The sequence below is a fragment of the Patagioenas fasciata genome, chromosome 5 (genome assembly GCF_037038585.1).
Source record: "Patagioenas fasciata isolate bPatFas1 chromosome 5, bPatFas1.hap1, whole genome shotgun sequence".
In the NCBI taxonomy this organism is placed as follows: Eukaryota; Metazoa; Chordata; class Aves; order Columbiformes; family Columbidae; genus Patagioenas; species Patagioenas fasciata.
Window position 1 is genome coordinate 29,200,397 of NC_092524.1, and position 23,074 is coordinate 29,223,470.

The following is a 23,074-nucleotide window of genomic DNA, read 5'->3' on the forward strand; positions in this document are numbered from 1 at the left end:
GCAGGCTTCTCATCTTCTTTGATTAAAGAAATCAGTTTCTGCTCCTATGCAGAAGATGGATCCTCCAGGTCAGAGAGCTACGCAGTGTGAGAACCTGTGCTGAAAGTGTTAAAGTCTTGGAGCAAAAACTCTTCTTTTGTCATTGCTCTGGTAAACTGGAAGAGGAAGACGAGGAATGTGGAGGCAGAATGCTGCAGTCCTGCATTATTTGTCTAGCTCATAATAAAGACATTTGACATGCAGAACAGGAAAAGGCCAATTAATTATTATTTCTATTTACCTAGTATTAGTATGTGTTAAATATTTCAAAAGATTTTTGCAGACTAGATTTTTGGCCTGCAGAGCGCACAAGCTAATTGTGCAGCCTACTGGTGGGGAAACAAAAGAGGAAAAACAATTAAGAATGTGAGTCTGTGGGGTTAAATCGACCATGGTTTACTGATCAGTTTTTGCATGTGTGTATATGAAGTATGGACTTCCTTTTTTCAATAAGATAGTTATTTCTAATAGCTTGAAAAATATCAAAGTATGCCCTGCACTACTTTTGTTACCTCAGACATCAGCATAGGCCTGATGTGTCAGTGGTAAGTGACCAGAAGTGTGCCCTGTTTTCCGAGTCAATCTGATAAATTAACGCTTTCTCCTGCAAACCTTGCCTACCAGTGAGAAAGGACTAATTTTTGCTTGTCAGATTTCACTACTTTTTGGTTCAGCTTTACATTGTCTGTGAGTGGCCTTTGCTTGTGTGAACCTGTTTCTTCTTACTCCTAGGTTTCCTGAATTTTTTTTTAGCTTGTTTTTTGTTTTCTTCTAAGCTTCCTCATGATCAATGGCAGCTTGACTGTCTTCCTGCGCAAACTGACAAACGTGTTTTGGATTAAGTGTGCTTTTGATATGAACATATTTATATGATTCTCCAAACAATTACCATTAAAATCCTGCTCTGCTTGTAATGAATACTGCCTACACAGTGTGAAGTCAAGTATTTCTGTTTGCCCATTAAAATCTTTACATTGTTTTTGTATTGGCATTTTCATTACAGTTGGTTAATATTTTCTCAGCCTTTGGTTGTGGCGTTTCTTTTTTTAAAGTAAAGTTAGATCACTAGTTACTTACATGCCTTTGCACATATTTGCTGATGTAAGTGTGGGGGTGTGTAGTATAGATCTTTAAAAAGCCTATTTCCGCTGCTTACACCCTGCCCCAACTCCAGATGAAATACAACAGAGGATAGTTTTATCAAAACAAACAAATATGCCCTATTTCCTGGAGTATGTGCCGTGTTGTATTTCTCAGAAAAGAGAAAGAAACCCTGAAGCCTTTTTTCCCCAAAGCACTCCTGCATTTTGGCGTCAATTTGGTTTATTCAGAAGTAGTATGAGGGAAAATGTTCTCTCAGCTGCTTCTTTCCTCTAATGGCCCCCCTACCTCAGAGCCCACAGAACCTGCTCCATAGTGCTGAAGCTCCCCTTCTGGTTATCATTTTGTGGAGGTTATATGAGAAAGAGGGCTTATTTTTATGGACTGGCATTGAAAAGGTTATGCATTATGTGTGTGAGACTTTAATTAGACTCTGGTTGCAAAGACAGTGTAGCTTTAAGGTAGTTCTCTATGTTAATAATAGAGCTTGTGATCCCAATATGAGTAAAGTTACCAGACCTGAGGACACAAAGCAAGATGGCTTGCTCTGACAGCCTGTGTTTCAGTTGCTAGGTTTCTGTGATCTTTCAGCCTCTCTCAGCAGCGCAACATGTGTTGCCTTTAAAAAAAAAATCCATCAGTGCGAAACCATGGGGAGAAAAACTACTGTTCTGTGATTTAGAGCTCTTAGAGACAGGTGTGGTAGGTGTCTTCAGAGATACCCGAGAGAGACCTGCTGATGCTGTTTTTAGAAGTTTGTGCATTCTAAGTTAATGCTTCCAAACATATTCACAGCTGAATTGTCACGCAGGAAACGCTGAGTGAGGGCCAATGGAATAATACTTCTGAGTTTCACTAAGACTGTCTGATACCTCTGACTGAAGGTTTAGCTGGTCAGACCATTTTGTAGCATGAAGTGTGTTTATCCAGCAACATACTGTGTGTTCTCTGCAATAAGGAGCAAGTCAAGCATATGGTCTGAAAAAAGAACTTGCACTTCATTGTGTGATGAAAATATTCAGTACATTTGCTTAATCCTTTAAAAATAAAAGCCTTTTTAATCTATTATGGGCTTGCAGAAGCAAAGAAGAAAAATCCTGTGTTCTCCCCTAAAAACACACGTATTACACATATTTGGTGTTGCATAAAGACAATCTGCAAGAGAGTTTATTTTCTATTCCTTACCTCTCTTTGACAGAGAATTTCTTGGAGAATTATAGAAATTTATCAGAGTTCATTTTACATCTGTAGCATTTACAGTCTGTCTTTAAAAGTTTTAACAAAATACTGCTAAGAAAAATACTCCCCCGCCAGCTGGATACAGAGTTTTAGCCAGTTGCACCAGGACTCTTTTTCCCACCATTTAAAATGGGCTTCTCACATTTGTATTTGTGATACCAACAGTTCTTCAGTCTTCAAGGATTATTACAACAAATCTATAAAAAGCCTCAGTGATTCTGTTCCAGGAGTCCTTCACCAGACTGCGTATTTCTGTATGAGCTGGGTTGAAAGGTCCGTTCACCCACATCACAGCCCCCCAAAACCCTCAAGAGATCTTTATTGACACAATAGAAAAGCAAAGTACTTTTGACAGGTCTTCTGTAAAAGGAGAATGATGAGCCAGTGTAGAATAAAATATTTCCTTCTGAAATACTTTCTAAGAGGTGTTGGGCAAAGAAAAAACATTACCAAAAAGTCCTGAAGAGCTGCATTTCTCAGGTGATCAGTTAAAAAAAGGTCCCAACAGCTGCAGTGTTGCATTCTTCAGAGGTAAGCTTGGCCCACTTGTCAGAAAACACTATTCCAAATGGTGTTAGCAGCGATGCTGACTGCTCAGGGAAGTGGAAACACCTCTGCAATGCTTCATTCTGAAAGCAGTTTCAACACTCAATGCTTACAGCTGGGAGTTTTGGAGCTTTCAGTCATGATTCTAACAGATACTCCAGATAAGATGAGAGAGCAAGTTATAGAGGCATTAAGTACACTTCATGTGTACATAAATTCAAAATTATTTTTTACCAAAGAGCTAAGTGTTGCATGGAAGTGTGGTTCTGCTTTCCTTCACAGTGCTATCCTGACTGTCCTGACAAATTTTAATCCCAGCTCAAATGAGATTTCATTGCATTACATTATTGAAGCACTACAGATACATTTTTACAAAACAACAGATAGGGATGCTTTAGATAATTTTATTCAATGTCCTAATCATGTTTGTTTCAAATTTATTAGGTTCTCTTTAGTAGAGAAATTATATCTGACGAAATTCATCTGGTGTCTTAGTTGTTATCAAATGTACAACAACAACATTTGTTGTTTATCCGATAAATTATTGTTACAAAGGTACTTATGTTTGCACTTTGAGCAACCCTGTCTTAGAGGGACGATCTGTCTGTCCTCTGACTATTCAGCTTTCCTGAGGCAACCTCAGCAGCTTGACAGTTTGGAATCACTGTGTTTGGTCACATCCACAAATTCTGAATTTACGTCATATGTTGTAGGCTTAGATGGCACAAGTTAAACTGCATTAAAGACTGAATTGGCATCTTTAGATTAAATAGAAGAAAATGTTGGAAAATAGATACAAAATCTTTTAGAAAATTACTTAGATGTAGAAAGTGGGTCTTACGTTAAGGGTCTTTAATGATCGCTCTGAAAACCAAGTCTCTTTAGGATACTTTAGGTGAGTTCAGTAGCAGTGTTTACCTTTCTGTTATAAGTGAAGGACCACCTGCATTTCCTTTGTATTGGAGGGAATCTTTGACGACATTCTGAAATAAAATTCCTGTACTATTCTGAACAAGAATGGTGCTGGATTCACAGCTTGACTTGTAGCACAAACAGATTTTGTTTCAGACACTTCAAAGTAACCAAGACTTAGAAAACAGCAGATCATTTCAAAATATTAGCTGAAGGTTAGGAAACTTACCCTAGTAGAGAAGTAAGTTATATTTATTTATGGAGATGCATGCAGATGCACATACTACAATACGTTAAACAACAGGAGAGGGATGAGAAAGGATGATGGAGGTAATAGCACCATCACTTGTTTATATAGGCCAGTTCTGTATACAACTTTATGTTGTGAAGTCATTTGAATCAGTTAAAAATTCCAATTGGTAGTATAAAATGTCATTTGAAAGTGCAGATTTTGTGGTGTTTCATTTATTTTTTTAATAATTTAGATTCTGTTCCAGATTGTTTACAATCCCTCCTTCCAAATTTGTTTCCCTTTTATCTGTGTAAGCATGTGCCGACATTGTTACTCAATATACACAAATGCTAATCTACCTTCATGCACATGGAAAATAGCTTTCCTGGCACTGAGTTTAAAACTCCCATAGAATACATTATTAATCGAAGAAGTCTCTCTTTTTAGAAAAACCTATCATTTATGTGGTCACCGTTGAGAAGGTTATAGATAAATATAATGCTATTTGTTAACAGTGTGGTCTTCAGAATATACAACAAACAACCCCAGATACTGAAAGTGCATTTAAAAAAGATTTAAATTTCAAAAGTAATTTTCCTTCTCTGCACTCTGGTTGCATAGACTAACATGATCTAATTATAACGTAACAACAACTTCTTTTCTATTTCCCTGCGTGCTTTAATGTTCTAAATGCATTTCTCTTGGCAGGTCTCCGCAGTGAGGTGAAAGCACAGTTCCCTGTTGTGAATAATTCCCTCATTCTGCATTTGGCTTTCAAATGCTAGATCATGTATCTATGAAGTTCAAGGAGCGGAGTTGTGGGGGTGGTGGGTAGGGCGAGACTGGTGTCCATCTGTGTAGGATTCAGCTGAATGTGACGGCGGCTCAGCCCAGCTCCTGCCAGGCCTGCAGAGCTGGAGTGTTCCTGTAGCTACACGTGCTGGTCTTGCAGACTCTGCTGAGCCTTATCAAACACAGCCAGTTGGTGCTGCTGGTGGGAAAGCACAGGGGAGCTCTCATGCGGAAGGTTAATGGAGAGTAATTAGAAAGAAAAATGAACTGCTCAACCACTCTATCTCACTCTACCTGCACTGAGAGTGACAAGTGCTCTGATCTTTTATAAACCCTAGAGCAGAGGTTTAACAGTCTAAAATTATGACAGTATAGCTGTCAAACAAGCAAGCACACTGTGAGGAAGTGGTATGAACTTACGGATAGGAATGTTTACATTCCCTTATGTGGTCTCTGTTATTACTCTTTTTCTTGCTGAGTATTGTCCGTATCGATACAACAGGTATCAGATGCATTTTCCCGTGAGGTGTCCATCAAAGCCAAAAAGATCTTTGTGTTCCTTGAGTGGCTTCTTCGTGTCTGCACATCACGTTACTGTTATGTTGCTGATGAAGTGATGACACCTTCCCAAGGCATTTTGATAGCAAGGGATTAAACTCTCTTAAAAGAAGGGTTCTGGAGGGAACAAAAACAGCTACTGGGGATTACATTCCAGGAACAAACCAAAATTTGAGAGAATATATATAATTTGAGATTAGATACTACTAATGCCTGATCCTGCTAATTAAATTAGGTACTATGTACATCTGTTGAAAACAATCATGTTCATAAAAGAGTTTTTTGTCTTTCTTATAGCATGCCTTTTTTTTTTTTTTAATTTCAAAAGAATAGTGATAAAATTTAGTTGTGAAACTGCATCTAGGAAGTAGAGGGAAGACATCAAATCCAAAAAGGACAAGTAGATTAATTCTGCTTGTTAGAGGCCATTATATTTTACACCGGTACTCCTGTGTGATGTCTTCTGTCTTCAGGAAGACTATGGCAGTTTGATCACCAGGAGACCTAATTTTTGTCTTCCACATATTTGTGTTCCAGAAAACAGGTGGTGAATAGGACTGCCAGTTATTCTGAAGGCCCTTTGCAATGTCAGCAGGTTGAATGGCAAAAGTTACCCAGGTCACCGTAGCAGGCAGTCCACATTCTGCTTTGCAGTGGAAGAGCAAAAAGCAACGTCCCAGCAAGCCTGACATGGGAAAATTTTTTCCCATTCCAAGTCTAAAATCACTAAGAATCTAAATATGTAAATAAGGCATAAAATAAAAGGCATTAAAGGAAGAAAATAAACTTGCTTTGCTGAGCTCTTTTTCTCTAACTGTGGCCGGTATCTTGTGTTTCAGAGGAAGGTGCAAAAGCAACCTTGAATATATCTGGTTGTTTGTGCCTCTGGACATGTTCGTATTCTGAAGAGTAAGGCTGTCTTTATGTGGTGTTTCAGTGCTGGAGAAGTTTGCAGGGAACAGTGCTGGCACTTGCACTGTCCCTAGTAAGGGATGGGAATGAGCGGTGTCCTAGGTTCCTCTCCCCTTCACATGTACTAAATAATCTGCTCCAAAATGTAGCTTAAGCATTTCCTTTATGAATCTGTATAACCTTGTCCTAAAGACTTCAAATCATGGTAGGCTATTACCTTTAGTATTAGGCTATTACAGTATTTAACCATCTCTGCATCTTATTTCAAATTTAAATTTGTCTACCTTCAACTTGCAGTCGCAGAATCATCATTTTACATTTCTCAGAGAAATTAAAAATGCTCCCATCACCAGATTTCTTTTCCATGTATAAATATCTATATTTAGTGAGAAATCACCTCTTAATAAACTGAATATGTGGAGCTCCAGTAAGCCTCACATTACACGGCATTGTTTGTTGGGTCTCTGACTATGTTTGTGGTATTCCTTGGAACTGTCTTCAGTAGCTCTGCATCCCTTGTGAAAAAGGTAGCTTTCCATTCTTTTGGCAAAAGATTCCATTCTTGGGTGTATGTAAGAGAGGTAAAAGTTCCCCAAATCTTCAGTTGTTGAGTAGTTTTAGCCTTATTTAGTGAGATGCTTTTTGTGCTGAGATAAATAAACACAGGGACGAAGTCTCCCTCCACTTGCTATTGAAGTTGGGAGGCTAAGGAAGAGCCATTGCTTTGTTTTTCAGAGAGTCACTCTTGACTGATCCACAAACCTTGACAGAATTGAAGACCAGCAGTTTGGGTCTTCTGCAGTGATGCAATTTGATGTCTTCTCTGTGAAGCTGGCATTTTTCTTTATTTTGATCATGCTTGGTTAACTAAAGAGGACAACAGGTATATTTAGTGGACAGAATATCTGTATTTGATATACTTGTTCAAGTGAGTAGGAAGAAGATAAAATGTCTCATTTGAGTGAGGTCTAACTATGACTTTTTGCTCTGATAACTTATTCTGCCTGTGAAGTGGAGATCAACAGTGAATTGCGATGTGATGTTGTTAGTGATGGGTTTTAATTGAATCGGCACTGAACAGTATTTGGTTGATGACACAGGGAAAGCCTGCCTGCTGCTGTTAGTTGGTGATGTTTGTAAAGCGACTGTGGAAATGAAATATTAGATGCTGTTAACAACATCAGAGTAATCAGCAGGTGGTGGTGCAATATAGTTTGAGCATCCAAATCTTCCTGTTCACAAAAGAACAAGTTCGTATTCTGTACTGAAATAAAACCAGTCATCTTGCTTGATAGTTCTGATCATGCATGAAGCACATGAGCATGAACTGTGTGTGTTTCCTTTCATGAGCAGAAGAGGAGGTGTGATTCAGTCATGAGAATAGCTGTAGGGTGCACAAAAATCCTGCTGAAGCTGATTAATTTTTGGTCAAGGGACTGTGTTACTGTGAAGTAGTACGCTGTAAAATTACTTGATGACTCTCCACTTGGGTTATTCAAAAAATATGAGGAGTTACCAGATTAGAAAGTAGATTTCTATTTAGGGTGATAATTTCTAAATAATGAAATGAGTTTACTAATTTAAATTGCTCTACTGTGCTTGCTTAATTCAGACAAATTCAATTTAAAGAATGTCACGTTATGAGTTAAATCAGAAAAGAAGCGTCAGGACTTCCCTGGCAGAGGTGTTCAGTACCTGGCTGCCATGTGTATGTGTGAATGGCTTTCCCATGGGGATGGTTGTTCCTTTGTGTTCTCCTGCATAGCAATAGTAATCCGCAGTATTTTCTATGCTGAGATTTCATATCCCAAGCTTCTCTCCATAACAGATTTTACAAGACCACATTACACACTTCTGGAAAACTAGGTTCAGTCAGAGATCATAGGAACATACTTTACGTTGAAGTACAAAAGAACCCTTGTTTCATTTCTGCGCAATCTAGGATGTTTTTTTTTCTTCCTAAGGGATTTTTTTTCCTTGAAACAGACAAATGGGGGTAGAACAACACGGAGATGGGCAAGATAAAATTAAAATAAGCACATTTTCTATGGTAGTCAGCAGTTTAATTTTTTTATTTCTTTAGCCTTTTCATCTTGAGGTGATCCCCACATCCTTTTACCCATTTTTATTTGTACTCAAAAGTATTTCTGTGAAGCAGAAAAACCTAAATGAAAACAAACCTTGTCAAACCTTGTCAAATTAAAAAAAAAAATTAATTGAATTCCTTTAATTCCATTCTTCCTTAATTACATTCAAAGTACTGCACGTAACTGTTTTTCCTGTTCTGTTTTGCCTGTTGTCATACACTTAATTCTCCATTAATTAATTGCTTCATTGTTTAATTATTGTAACTGTTCTTGCAAGTTTCTTTCCGTTAACTAAGAAGGTAGCTATTACATTTATTAAATACATAAACTGCAGGAAAACATTGCATGTGTGCTGCTCCAGCTAGCTGAGTCTCTGTTCCCTACTTTGTGCAAGGATAAAAATTCTAAAATGAGAAGACAGTGAAGCATAACTTATTTCTCAGTATAACATTTCCTTCCAAAAATTAATTGGTCATGTGGCGCTGCAAACGGTAAAAGACATGGTACCGAAAATGAAGCAAAGAAGTCACATAAAGCAGAATGGCACAGCAGCTAGTTTTGGTCATTTTCTTTTATAATTCTAGCTATATTTTTAAATCAAAAAAATTATAAGAATTCTCCCCTGTTCTGAATAAAGGAATGAACATTATTTTCAGAACTTACATAATTCATGTCTGAATGATTTCTAGCAACTTCAAGTAGTGTTCCTCTGTCATGAAGGAAAAAGTGCACATTCTTTTTCAAAGTATGATCGTGTGAACTGTATATTTATTTCAGAATCAGACCTGCATTAATTATTTTAAATAGTTTAGAATATAATGAAGTGTAGTAAGTTTACCAGCATTTCTAATGAGAAAAGTACTTTTCACATCATGCCAATGCTATATAGCGATATTTTTCTGGCAAAATGGCGAAGTAGATTTTTATGGAATTAAGATTTATTTAAATTCCATTTTATACAAGGTAACCTGTACATACTCAGTTATTGTATTAAAGATACTAAGACTGCAAAACAAGCTCATGAATTTAGGGCATACCAAAATTAACTGTACTGTCTCGGTCCATCTCTAGTACTCATCAGTGTCAGAAGTGCATTGCTCAGTTAATCCCGTAGGACCATCATGGCAGAGGGAGGAGAAGCATTCATTTTCCTAACATGCCTACAACCACGTTTGGACATGCAGAAGTTCTTTTGTCTTTGTGCAGCTTTTAGCTGTGTTTTCTGTGGGCTGAATGCAGCGTGTGCTTCCTGAGACAATCACTGGAGTGTTGGCCATGGAGCCATTGACTGGGTATGGTTAAGATTCCATGTATCTAACAAAAGCTTAAAAAATAGATACTGTTTTTTAACTATGAAAAGAAAGTGCACATTTCAGTAATCATGCTCAGCAGGGCATTCAAGTGTGAGGTGGACGTGGTCTCCCAGTCCCACTGTTGTGTTCCCATTCAGCACACAAGCACCCCTGCCCCAAGAGGGGCTCTTCCAATGGAACGTTATATTAATAGATGCCAGTTTGATCACCTTGACAAAGTAGGAAATTGTACCACACTTTTTTCTTGGAATAAAATTATTTCTAATTTAGTTGGTTTAAATTTTTTTTTGTTGATATAAAGATCTGGATATGACTGAAACACAGCCAGAGGTGCAGAATTCCATGCAAATATGGGATAACCACATAAATAGCTGGAAGAAATTCTATAGTCCTTTGATTATCCTTCCAATGGAATTCAATTCAGGTTGTTTTGTACAACAGGTTTTTTTTCACTGGCACAGATTCTACATCATCAATTTCTATACTTGGATTTCACTGTTTTAAATTTCAGATGCTGGATGACCATACAATTATTCTCCTTGCTTGAAATCTTTCCCCGCCCAAATTCCGTTCCCGAAATGTACCACCTTTCAGGATAAAGACTAACCATGTCAGGGCTTCAGGATCTTTTAGCTTCCTTCTGCCACCGAAGTTTTGATATCTTTCTGTTTTGTGGAAAAGCAGAGGTATTTCACTTCTCTTTATGTAGCAGCAGGGGATGGGGCTGGCAAGGAGAGGGGAGGGAGGCTGGATTCCCTTCATCCTCCTCACTCCCAAGCTCAGTATATTGGAAATCAGTACTTTCTTTTACCATTTCATTCACAGCAGCTGTCAGCTCCTACATCTCAGAGAACATTTCTTGGTTGTTGGAGGGAACAGGTGACAGAGGATCCATAATAGCTGAGTTCCTGGAGCAGGAAAGAGGGTCGCTAGCAGGCAGCTGAGCAATTCAAACCGCATCAGCTTTGCTTTTGTGATATTAAAGGTATGCATTGCAAGGCTGTTTAGTACTTTACTTTTCTCTCTCTTTTTTAGAAGATTTTTTTTATTCTGATTGTTGCAGATTTTTGAAGTTTAAAAACAGACACTCCTTTGGATATGTGTGCTTTTCTGAATGTGTTTCCTATATGAAGAAGAAAATACGTAACTAAATATAAAAAGGAATTTAGTATTTTTACAATTACTGTACTCAGAGAAGTACTTTGTTATTGATTCTTTGATTAAAGTGGAAATAATGCTGGACTGATGTTATACTGAAACCTTACTAAGCTTTAAGTTTGCTCCAAGGACTTTCCTTATCTCACAGCAACATATTCATGATAGTTTTTTTATGTGAGCACAGAGAGACACCTTTTGGCACAGATATATGACCAACAAGACATAGAGACAGATTTTCTGCTTAATCAAGCCAAAGTAATCTTCTGATGCTGTGTTAGGATCTGGCGTGTGGCATGAATGAGAAAGTGGTATCGCTAAATGTCACAATATTGATTACAATTATTACCTTTAAGAGGGAGTCATATAAGATGTCTAGGGCTCTGTGAACTCAGTGGTGTGAACGGTTCTTGATGAGATTAGTGATAAAGATGTCAAGACAGCAAGAGCTATGACATTATGTAGGATGCTTACGGGGCAGTGTTCGCCAAACAGATTTTGAAGTAGTCTGATAACAACCATTGCAGAGGGCTAGCAGTTACTTTTTAGGTAGAATACAATTTGGAAGAAAGGATGTGATGATTATTTTCTTTCATGTTCCGGATTTAAAGAGAGGATTGGCATTTGGCTTTGAGGAAGATTCAGTAAACATGAAAGATAAATGATTTTCATACATTTGTAGTGTTGCAGGAAAATAAACTAATTTAGGAATACAGGGAGGGTTAGAGCTTTCTGACATGCAGAAAATGATTATGTTGTGTTCATGATGATGTGTTTATGATTGAGTTAATCTCAATTTAAAATTTTGAGGTTGTCAGTAAGAATTTAATTAAATATTCTTAAATAAGAGTGGGAAGGAAAAATGGCAATGATTACATTTAAAGAATTAGGAATATTTCTTAAGTGGCACTTGTAGATATCTCTAAGGTGTGTAACTTGGACTTTTTACCAGCCTTGGCACATTTCAGTTATACAGATTGTACTTTCTGCAGCACAAACCACCTTCAAAATTGATTAAGTAGAGTCAAATAACTGAAGAACAATTTAAAAATGCAGTTTTAGTGAATTATCAAGTCTGACAGTAGGCAAGAGTTTATTTCAAGCTGCCCTGCTGTTTAATCCCCTACAAGACGAGGCTCTGCTGATGTTGCTGCAGGCGGACACGTGCTGGGGCTGCGGTGTGGCGGCAGGGCCGCGGTGCCGGCGGGACACCCTGGCGCAGCCGGATGGTGTCGGACCCGGAGCGTGGGATGGGACCGTGTGGAGGAGGACACAGCAGAGGGTGGTGCTGAAAACGGGCAGAGATCTGCTCTTAGTTCCTGTGTAGGTGCAACCCTCAATCTCATCTGGTTTTGCTAATTAAGCTAAGGAACTTTGGAATATGTTGTTCAGCATCTCCCTCTTGGTAACTGCTAACAAACAGATAATCCCAACAGCCTTGCAGATAGTAAAATGATTTCTGCAGCTTCAGTTATGTTTTTACTGACAGTTGGTAGAAGCAGCTTAATAAACTGCGTAAGCAATTGGCGTGCACTGCAAACTTGAGTTTTACTCTCTGAATTTTAAAAGCATTAGATGTTTCTTCCAATTCAATATCTGCATAATGGATATGGATGGCAGGATATGCTGCTGCCAGGCAGCTCTCAGCAGCCTCTAACAGGCTAGCATAGACTTCCAGAGCAACGGCGGTTTTTCCACTCACATTATCCTTCTTGTGCCAAATATGCTGAGCCTCAGTTTTTTGCACAAAGCGCTAATAAAAGTTGTGCTTCAGTCCTGTTTTTCTGCAGCTCTGCACGCCGCGGTTCAGGCCCGGGGGTGGAACAGGCGGTGTGTGAATGTGATGTGACTCACCTCGCTCCTGCTCCCGTCCTCGCTGGCTCTCACCCCGCCGTAGCAGGATGGCAGAGGAGTCCTCCTGCCTGCCTCTCTTTTTTCTCTATTTTTTTTTTTTTTTTAAATCCTTTCAATTATGTTCCTCCCATCATAAAGAGCAAGATGGAAATGAATTCTTGGGCCATGGCTGCTTATTTCCTCAAATTGGGGAAACAGTAGAAGAGCACCATTCTCAGTGAATTTCATACAGGCAGCTGTGGAAGACAAAAACTCCTTTCCTGTTCATGCCGGGTACAGTAATTCTTTAGCCTCCTGTGGAGTGGATGTGCAGTCCTTTTTTTGGCAGGTATTCCATAGGCTTGTTGCTTTATTTCCTCCCCTACTTTGCTCCGTTCTCCTCCCCCTCAGGTTACTCTCTGGAAATGTTTTTTCTGCTCTTGTATCTGCTTGCTGACACGGCACTTTGGTTTGCATGTTCACGTGGTTGATCTTTTCAGAAAGCAATTTAAAATGATTGTTCACTTATTGCGTATACGAATGAACTGATAGACACAGTCCATTTAAAACTATGTAAAATATCTGAATTAGAAAAATGCCTTTTATACTTCTATTATTTTCTCCTTGTTGTAGAAGGGAACAAACAATTTACAGCTTATAGGCTTTGACAGCTTTTAGCACTTTTCTGAATGCGGTGTAGAACAGTTCTTTATGCTGCCCTCCATCACCAACTCTCGGGATTTTCAGTGGGTTTGGGCCTGTGTTTCCCTTGCTGTTGGAGCTGAGCGTTCGTCCCCAGCCAGGGCTGTGAACTCTCTCCTCCTCCTGTACATCTCGAGTCGCTGAGCTCCGTCTTTTGCAAAAGGGTCAGTCGTGTGAGCTTGCACTTTTCAACCTTTTGAAACAGGGGTGGGGTTTTTCTTGCTTGTGTGCTTTATTTGGCTTTTTGAAGTTTCAGTTTTCAGACCTGCCAGTTTGGGACACTGTCCCTTTTGTCATCTTCTTCTGGGTTAGAGATACCCATTCAAGGTATGAGGCACTGTGCAGTTTTAATTCATCACAAGTAAGGTACTTGGAATCAGAAGTCTACAGTATGTCCACTAGAATTATGCAGAGAACAGATATTTTGTTAGCTCAAAATTTCATAATCGTGTGTGAAAGAAATTTGAGGGGAAAAAATTGTTTCAGTTGGTTGTAAAAAGCTGGTGTTTTGTTCGTTTTCCTCTATCTCTCTGTTTTGTACTTGATCTTAATAGTAATGCTTCAAAACAAAAATCAAAACATTTGATATTGTCAGAATGTTTTTTTTTTCTTTTCCTTTCTGTGTAAGTGGAACTGCTTGGGGAGCCCACTGTCAGCACCTGACTCTGGCAGAGATTTCCTGACCATTTCTGTTTCCACTAGAGCTTTGTCAGTTGAGCCCCTACTGTGTCTGTTGACTTCATTGTCCTCTTCCGAAGCCAATCTTGACGTATGACTGTTCTGGAGTATACATACGCTCTTGATCAAGTGGGCTCAAGTATACATCTAAATCTTTTTAAAGCTAACCTGATTTGGGGTTGGTTAGAATACAGAAAAAAATGTCCGTTTCCTATCAGGCCCACGAAAGGTAAAAAAAGTCTTGGGATGTCTTAATCTTTGTCTACACTGAAGTATAACATGAACATAAATTGTGAATCCTTATTACCCGTGTGGTGACATGATATTTTATCCTGCGGGTCACCTGGTGTGCTCTTTAAATCTGTTGGGTTGCCATCTAAAGACACAGTGGCCACCAGGAGAAGAAGGTTCTTTTTTATATAATTTCAAACTTTCGTGGAAGCTATAATGTGATAGGTGCCATTTCCTTCCCACACAGGTAGCCCTATCTGATTTTCTTTTGGGTGACAGTAATACTGAAACGAATGACCACACATCCATGCCCTTCCTGTTCCGTACTTTGCACTCAAACTGGCTGTCTCTCCACTCAGTTCCGATGCCTGGTACAAAACTGGCATCCCCATTATCATGAAGTCAGCCCTGAGGATTCAACCTGAAGTCATTTTCTGTTTAGGAATGATGCGTGTTTGAAGGAATCAAAAACTCTGCAATGTGAATGCTAACACATCTCAAGGGAAGATGGGTTAAGGAGGTCTTGCAATAGTTTGTGATTGGGTTGAATTTTGTTGAGTGGGTTTCTGCAGGGACATCAGGGTCACTCTCCTGGGCAGCAGTACTGCTCCTCTGTGGCCTATTTTGTCTATTAGGTAACACCAATAATTTCCAAAAAGAGAAATCCAACTGAACTTCTGAACACTTCTTTACTTACATTAAATAAATGTAACTTTAGGTGTTATTATCTTCTCTAATATGTGCAGCTAAATAACTGTCATAATTTCTGGTTATGTTTTTGTTTATCTGGTAGAAAAGAGTGGTGGAACAACTCCGAAAGAATTTGATAGTGAAACAGGAACAGCCAGACAGTAAGTTTCAGATCCAGCCATTGGCACAGTCAGAAAACAAACTACAGACCCCACAGCCACAACCACTACAACAGCTACAACAACATCACCATCAACAGCAGCAGCAGTCCTCTGCACCCTCTCCTAACGTGATTGGATCACAGGTAAAAATTTCTGCAATAATTCTTTTCCTTGCTAAAAGTGAAGTTCACTAAAAAAAACCCAAAAATGCAGAGAGAAAATTGCAAACTTTCACTTGTGCCTGTTAGTATACCAATATGAATTTTTCTTTCTATGCATATGCAGATATGAGTCTTTTGGGGGGGGGGTTTGGCAATATCCTTGCATCTCAGTCAAAAAAGTTATGTAGTGTTTAAAAGTCGAATTATAACCTCACAGAAAAGATGGGTAGTAGTATCACCTTTCTTAAAAATAAATGAAGATTTAGCAAATGAATCTGTCTTTTCCGTAAGTGCATGAATGATTGTCCATACCCATTAGGTCCCAAGAAACAGTAAAGACCTTAAACACACTCTATGAGGTGTATGATTAAAATACTTCTTTTTTAAAAGACTAACAGAGTGCTCACTGTATCTGTGAACAAAATATAAGAAAACAGTTCCCCCTTCTTTCTGTTTGGTTCTTTTAAAACAGGTGTAACTCATATCAAATAGTACCTGAGTTTGCAAGGATTCATCTAAAAGTATACAATGTTAATTGCAAAGTTCGAGTTTTAGAAAGTAGAGTCTTTATTGGGAAGGAAGGTACACTGAATTTCATTACAGTATACACAGACATAATCCCAAAACTCACCACGGGAAGTGGTCCACTTCTACTGAGAGGGGAATTCCAGGTTTCACCTGTTCTGATATTTAGAATCTGAAAAGTATGCTAATAAAACAAGTAGAAAGTGCAGGGAGGTGTTTTGTAAAAAAAAGTGTCTGTGAGGTCTTTTTTCCTGTTGGTGAAATCTCAGCAGCTCGTGTTTAGCTGGCTAGGCGGACAACAGAATTCACCCATGACGTTTACTTTATGCATGTCACAGTGAATGACAAATGTAGCTTTGACCAGTTGTGATTCTTGTTTTCCTTTTGCTGGAAGTAGAGGAGGGAGAAATGGTTGGGCTCTTAGTTCTCTCATTAACTCTGCAAGTTGGTTTGGATGCACTCTAAAAACACATTTGTGAGGCTTACATAATGGTATTTCTGAGAAAATAATATGGACAAAATGAAGCAAACTTAACTAAGGAAGTGACATTTCTGAGCAGCAACATCAAAATCAAAGCTGAAACAGAACAAAGAACTGAATATTACTGTGTCCTAAAATTTGTATGTGCAAACAATGGATCACTGTTTGCTGTATCATTGATCTCTGTTTTTCAGTGAGGAAACATGACTGCAAAGGCAGTTTTATGTGTTTCTCCCTGTTCCGCACTTTGCAATCGTGCATTAACTTCCAGGTCATCTCTTGGGTCGTAAAAATTGAGGTTTTGTTCAAAGTTAAAGAGCCCTCTAGTGAAACAGTCAAAAACTGCTACACCGTTCTGACTATCATTGGTACAGTTGTACTTGGAAAGTAATTACAAACTGAAAGGCAGGTCATCCTCTCACTTGAATTAGTAAGCCAACCCTTATACTTAACACTTTTCTGGTTTTATTTATGTTGGCATAAATCCGGAGTAACCTCACGTTAGTACACATTTTGCATCTAGGGTTGTACCTCTGTCCTGTTGCCCCTCAGTCTTTTTCAGCAAGGAAATGTCAAATATTTTGTCTCTCTGTAAGGTTTTTTGGTGCTTACGTTAATAAATAATACATCTTTCAAGGTTATTTTCAGAGTAATTCAATTTTGGAATCAAGATATATATGCTACCTTAATAGTGATATTTTAATATACTTACTATAGTCCAGTAAGGACAGCTTTTTAAATTTTCATAAAGCACTAACTGCTAAAGTTCATATTATTGCAATGTTATTGTGTCAAATAATGCCAACTTTGAATGCCACTCCAGTATGAATTCATGCACTGAAAACTTTGTATAATAGCCAAAGTATTTAATGCTCAGCGAAGTGACAGGGATATTCAAGCTCTGTGATCTGCTGACTGAAACTGTACTCTTGGTACTTACAGACTTACTAGAACCTCTTCAAAGAGTCACAGTCTTGTATTACAGGATTGATTACACTTTTCTTAAAAACATTCATGGGTGAATGTAAAGCTTGTGAAAATGATACCCTGCTACATCTCAGTTTAAAAGCTTGAATAATGTTACTGCGTTAGGGGAATGGAGCCTCTTGCTTTGGAGAAGGTGCAGCAGAGGTCGATAAGAAGCTCTTGAATCTCAGATAAAATGTTAAGGGAATTGTTCATATTAAAACAAGGAAAAGTTAATTATGTCTGGATTTTGTATAAATGTATAAAATTGAAGCATGAATGATCCTTTTAATTTGGCATTACACAGTGTCTGAATTTTTTCATGCTTGTGTGTAATTAACAATTAGGAGATATAATTGAAGCATTATTAAATTAGAGGTGTGGAGGTAAACTGCATTTTTGTTTAAGGAAATAGTATTGGTGAAAATACTGAAGAATCCAATGGGAAATGTATTTATATTATTTTATTAAAAAGAAGAGAAAGGTCTTGTGTGATTAAAATCGAGCAGTCTAAGTCAGGCATGATCAGAACATGAAGAAGACTGCTCAATCCCTGGTTCTCCATTTTTCCCTGTTGTATAGCCTAATGCTGACATTAGGAGGGAATGGTGATTATTTCATACTAAGAACATTTGATCATGCCAGTAACTGTTTCCAAGATGCGGTGCCATTGGTACAATGGATTTTTTACACCAAAGGGAAAAGAAATAAGCTCACTTGCCATTCTGTTGAGTGTCACTTGTCATGAGTTTTCTGTGCATATTGTGTTCTGGTTTTATATGGAGACTCTTTTGCCTTGTTGCCTTTTGAATGAAATTCATAATTGTCCATTCCCCTTAACATCTTAGAAGACAGTACATTTTAAAACAAAACTGTGGGATTACAGTTGCTTTAACTTTGGAATTTGTGGCTGTAATGTATTCAGGCATTTCACATAAATGCTGGCGTTAAGTGATTCAAAACTACTCTCTCTAAAACAGGCCAAAAGCAATCATGGTGTCACTTGGATGTTCCAAAACCAGCCCATTCCACAGAATTTAAACCTGATTGCCTGCAGCTGGACAGATTAACAGCCAGCTCTTAAAACTTCAGGACAGCCCCACTGATATTCTTCAGAAAGGAAGTTAAGGGCTAAGTAACTATATATGGCTAAAACTGAAATTTGAGATACCCAAAATCAAAATACATTTTTGTTCTTAAAGAAACCGATTTATAAGTGATTTTTCTTTCTTCCTCTGATTGTGAGGATATCTCTAAATCAAAATTCCATTTGAAAATTTGAGTTTTAATTGGTGAGAATCTAGTTTGCTGGTGTATTTCATAAACCTCCATCTTATAGGTTTTATATTGACAGTACGTGTTTGGAAGTAATATGAAACTACAAGATTGAAAAATGCATATGCCACTACTAACACCTGATTGTCATTTTTTCAGGAATTGGTTTTGAATCAATCTGTAATGCTGCAGGCTATCAAAATAAAGCCAACAGGGGCCTCAAATGAGAATCCTTTCTAGCTATCCAGTTTTCAGAGGCATAAGATAATGTGCTTGTCTGAACAGCAGGTAGATAGACTCAGTGCTGCCTTCTCTTTCTCTTACTGTCTATTGTTTCTGACTAACCAACCCACGTCCTGTCTGATACAACGTGTCTCTGTCTCTTACAGTGTATTTTCTGTTTCCCTTAGAAAACTGTAACTACAGCTTCTATGATCACCACTAAGACACTACCTCTCGTCTTGAAAGCAGCAACTGCGACCATGCCTGCCTCTGTTGTGGGTCAGAGACCTACCATTGCCATGGTTACTGCTATCAACAACAATCAGAAAGCAGTCCTCAGCACTGATGCGCAGAGTGCACCAGTCAACCTCCAGACAACAAATAAGGTCACTGGGCCAGGACCTGAGGCAGTCCAAATAGTGGCAAAAAACACAGTAACTTTGGTAAGCGTTTCATGTGTTTGCCCTGCAGATATGTGTGGGTTTGGTTTACAAGAGGGCCATAGGAATTAAAAAAACAAACACAACAATAACAAACAACAACAAACACACCAAAAACCAAAAAGAGTCAGGCTTTTGCACAGAAGGGAGAATAGTAGGGACATGTCATGAGTCTTCACTGCTTGACATTGTTAAAATTATAGTCTAAGAGAAAAACATTTACTGTTTATGTGGGTTGTTATTACTTATTTGCTTTATAGATTTAAGTCAGCACTATAGTCACCTCTGTAACCCCTGCTAGTAATTGTTAGTCATGGGGAAGTAATTATTGTTTCGCCCCTACCTGATCTGTGTGGCTGTGTTCTGCAGAATTCCTCCTGTGTCCTTTGGTAAAGGAGATGTCAGACTTTCTTCATTTGATCAGTTTCAGTTTTCATCTTCAATTTTTTTGAGTCAATTTCTCTCGCTCCCTTTGTGTGATAAAGTCACTTAACTCTACCCACTAGCATATCTTCACTCACCACTTTTTCATAGACAGATCGTGTTTCTTTAAGCATATATTTTAAAAGTGCTTTGATTACATCACACAGTTTTTTCCAGAATAGTTAGCCACCTAGAAATAAAAACAGCACTTTTAGAGAATGGGGTTATATAGGCTTCTTGGTCTGAAAACCAGGCATTGTATAGCATCATGACAGGGAAATTTTACTTCTGGAGTAAAGCCCAAGGCTTCGCTAAGCATAAATCCAATTTACGTTTATTAAGAAATACAGTTTAGTAATGCAAAAGCAAGTAGTTTTGCTTCCTAATGAAACATATGTTTGCAATCAGAATAGAGAAAGCTATTTGAGTGGAGTTTTTTCTGCTGTTCTCTTTTCCCATGTCATCCCTTGCACCACTGTCATCTGTCCTTTGTGTCTGTGCTTCATTCCTTTGCTGAGTAACTTACTTAGGTTTGGGGAGGTGATTCTGTGTTAATAATAGTCCGTGATTTATGTTTCTGTAGCAAAATTCATCAAAAATCTCAGAATATTTTCCTAAGCATTAATTAATCAGTACAAGACCTTTATGAAGTAAATGGCAATGTTACGTGTGTGGACAGAAGTACAGAATGGTGGAAAATAACATGGACACAATTTCAGAGGATCTCACTGGGTACTCAGAGTAGCTAGTAGTGCTGTTCAGAGGTTAATCGTGTGACGGCTCCATCCAACTGATCTCAGTTACACAGGGAAGTACTTAGGAAGCGTTAAAATCAGATCTGAAAAGTTTTAAATGAATGGCCTACTTTTGAAAATTTCAAGTTGTGTATTCAGAGCCCCTCATAGGACATAAATATTGCTAAAAGAGTTGTAACTTCCAAATCTTTTCTATTTGTGTGAGATGCTCTTTCCTTCTTCTATATGTCATTCAAAATGAAAGGACAATGGTTCGTGTAGCTGGACATCAGTCTGTTATTATTTTCTGCCTGTTGTAAAGCCAATTTTTAACTATTAAAACAAATGGGAATTGTCATTATCTTCAAACAAAATGATTTTAGATTGCAGAGCACAGTAGTTAGTACAGTTGAACTAAAAAGAAAGATACCTTCAATTTATGAAGCAAGGTATGTAGGAACTGGAAAGTAAGATTAACTCTGTTTTTAATATTAATACATTTCTAATTAATAACCTGCTTCTGTGAAAAATTATTTACAGAGTGGAAAACTAGGGACATGAGGTCTGAAAATACATTCAGGATATTGATTTTGGTGAACAATTTCAAAGCTATTTTCCTCTTACTGAACTCTTATGTTCTTATAGCAGGTTCAGGCTACGCCTCAGCCCATAAAAGTGCCGCAGTTCATCCCTCCTCCCAGACTTACTCCTCGTCCAAATTTTCTTCCACAGGTGAGTGTGCAGAGAACAAGCAATAGGAGAATGAACTTAATTGTAGCATAGATGGAAGATACTTTCTATGAACGTCATCTTTGTCAGTCTTTCTTGGTGATCTATTGGAGGAGACAGTTGGTCCTCAACAGGTTTGCGTGTGGTGCCAAATCTGAGGGTTCAGTCAATGCTCTTGAGGGCAGTGCTGATGTTCAGAGGGCCCTACACCAGACAGAGGAATAGGCCAGCAGGAATCTGTTGAGCCTCAGCATGGAAAAAAGGAGAGTCTTGCACCTGGAATGGACCGACTCCCTGCACAGGTACAGGCTGCCTGGCTGGGGAGCAGTGCTGCTTAAAAGATCTTGGTTGACAACAGTTGAACTAGCAGTGTGCCCTGGCAGCAAAGCAGGCCAGCAGTATGTTGGGCTGTACCAACAGGATCACAGCTGAGGGAAGGGATTATCCACCTTTCCTCAGCAATCATAGAACTGGATCTGATACACAGCATGAAGTTTTGGAGCCCCTGGTTGATAAATTTGAATGAATCCAGAGGCGGAAGGGCACTAAGATAGCTGGGGAGCAGGAATATATGACCTGCAAGGGGAGACTGAGGCATCTGGACCCATTTGGTTTGGAGAACAGGTTTTGGGGGCTCCCTAACATCAGCCTTATTTCCATTATCAACAAGGAAGTTAAGAAAGTGGAGACATAGGTGCTTGGTGGGAGAATTATAAACAATGATCATAAATTGGAACAGGGAAAGTATAGGAATATATAAGGAAACAGTTCTCTCTTTGAGGACAATTAGGAGTGGAAGAGGCTTCCCAGAGACATTGTGGAAACTCTGTCCTTGGAGTTTTACAAGACCTATCTGAACAAAGCCCTGAGCAACCTGGTCTGCATTTAATGTTGGCCCTTCTTTGAGCAGGAGGTCGAATCAGAGACCTCCTGAACTGCCTCCCAACCTGCATGAGTCTGTGATTATGAAATTTGCATATGGTGATCACATATGATCCTACTTGCTTAAAATGAAATGAATCCATGGAACAGGTGGCTGCAAAATCAAAGCATCACCCAAGGCCTTAAATTGCTCTAATTGTTGTTCGCTGCTCACAAGCAAAAAAGGAAAAACAAGATATCGCTAGATCATTCTCAAGTATTTATGTGTTTCAACAGATAGTGACCTCTGTTTGCATCTGAGCAGTAAAACCTGTGTTTTGCTTTTTTTAATGGTTTGGAAAAGACATAGATTTCTTCTTCATTAAATAAAACATCTATGAGGAATAATTTCATTTGTAAGAAGGATGTTGTGCTGCGAATAAAAATCTTAAATTCTTTAAAAAAAGAAGAAAGTATAGGCTGGTATCTGATTAAGATTTGGGGATGGTGAGATCTGTTGGAATGTGACCTAGTTTTCCGTGATAAAATTCATTATGGAGTATTACAGGTGGATGGGACAATAAGAATCAAATATGGAAGAATACTTTATTTTCAATGTAATATATTCTACTTCTGTACTCTCTAATGATGTGCTAAGTACAAACTTGTACAGATGGGCAAGAAATATGCAAGTATTGGTGGAATATTGAAAGATTCTTGTGGCTGTTTTCTTTCTTGTGAAAGAAGAAGAGAATGATAACTGCATTTACCTGTAGCCTTAAGCATTTTCAATGAGGGATTGATGTATAATCTTGACAATATTTTTGCTTAGCAAGGTTGTTTTTGCAGGTGTCTAAATAATACGTAGAGTTGATAAAGGTAACAGGGATTTGCTGAAAAAAAATTAATTCTTTCTTTCAGGGCCCAGTCAATTGTTCATGATTTCTTGGAGGTTCAGTATAAAGCATTGAGACACACTTTTAACATGAGAGCCTCAGCTATGCCTGTAAATATTACATGAATTTTTTGGGTTGCAAAACCAATATGTTGATTTAGATAAAGATAAGGCACTTGGC

The 23,074-nt window shown here is 38.4% G+C and overlaps 1 protein-coding gene across 15 annotated transcripts in view; it reads left to right on the forward strand.

The window, feature by feature from the left end:
* The window catches only part of PHF21A (PHD finger protein 21A), a 140,672-nt gene that overhangs the window by 89,338 nt on the left and 28,260 nt on the right, over positions 1-23,074 (forward strand). For 9 of the 15 annotated variants that reach the window (XM_071809162.1, XM_065838248.2, XM_065838250.2 and 6 more), the window contains 3 exons: positions 15,124-15,324; positions 19,000-19,254; positions 21,054-21,140. In XM_071809162.1, the coding sequence (XP_071665263.1) occupies positions 15,124-15,324; positions 19,000-19,254; positions 21,054-21,140 (543 nt within the window). Of the gene's footprint in view, positions 1-15,123; positions 15,325-18,978; positions 19,255-21,053; positions 21,141-23,074 lie in introns of those variants that run through there. The other 6 variants (XM_071809163.1, XM_071809165.1, XM_071809164.1 and 3 more) reach the window with 3 other exon arrangements.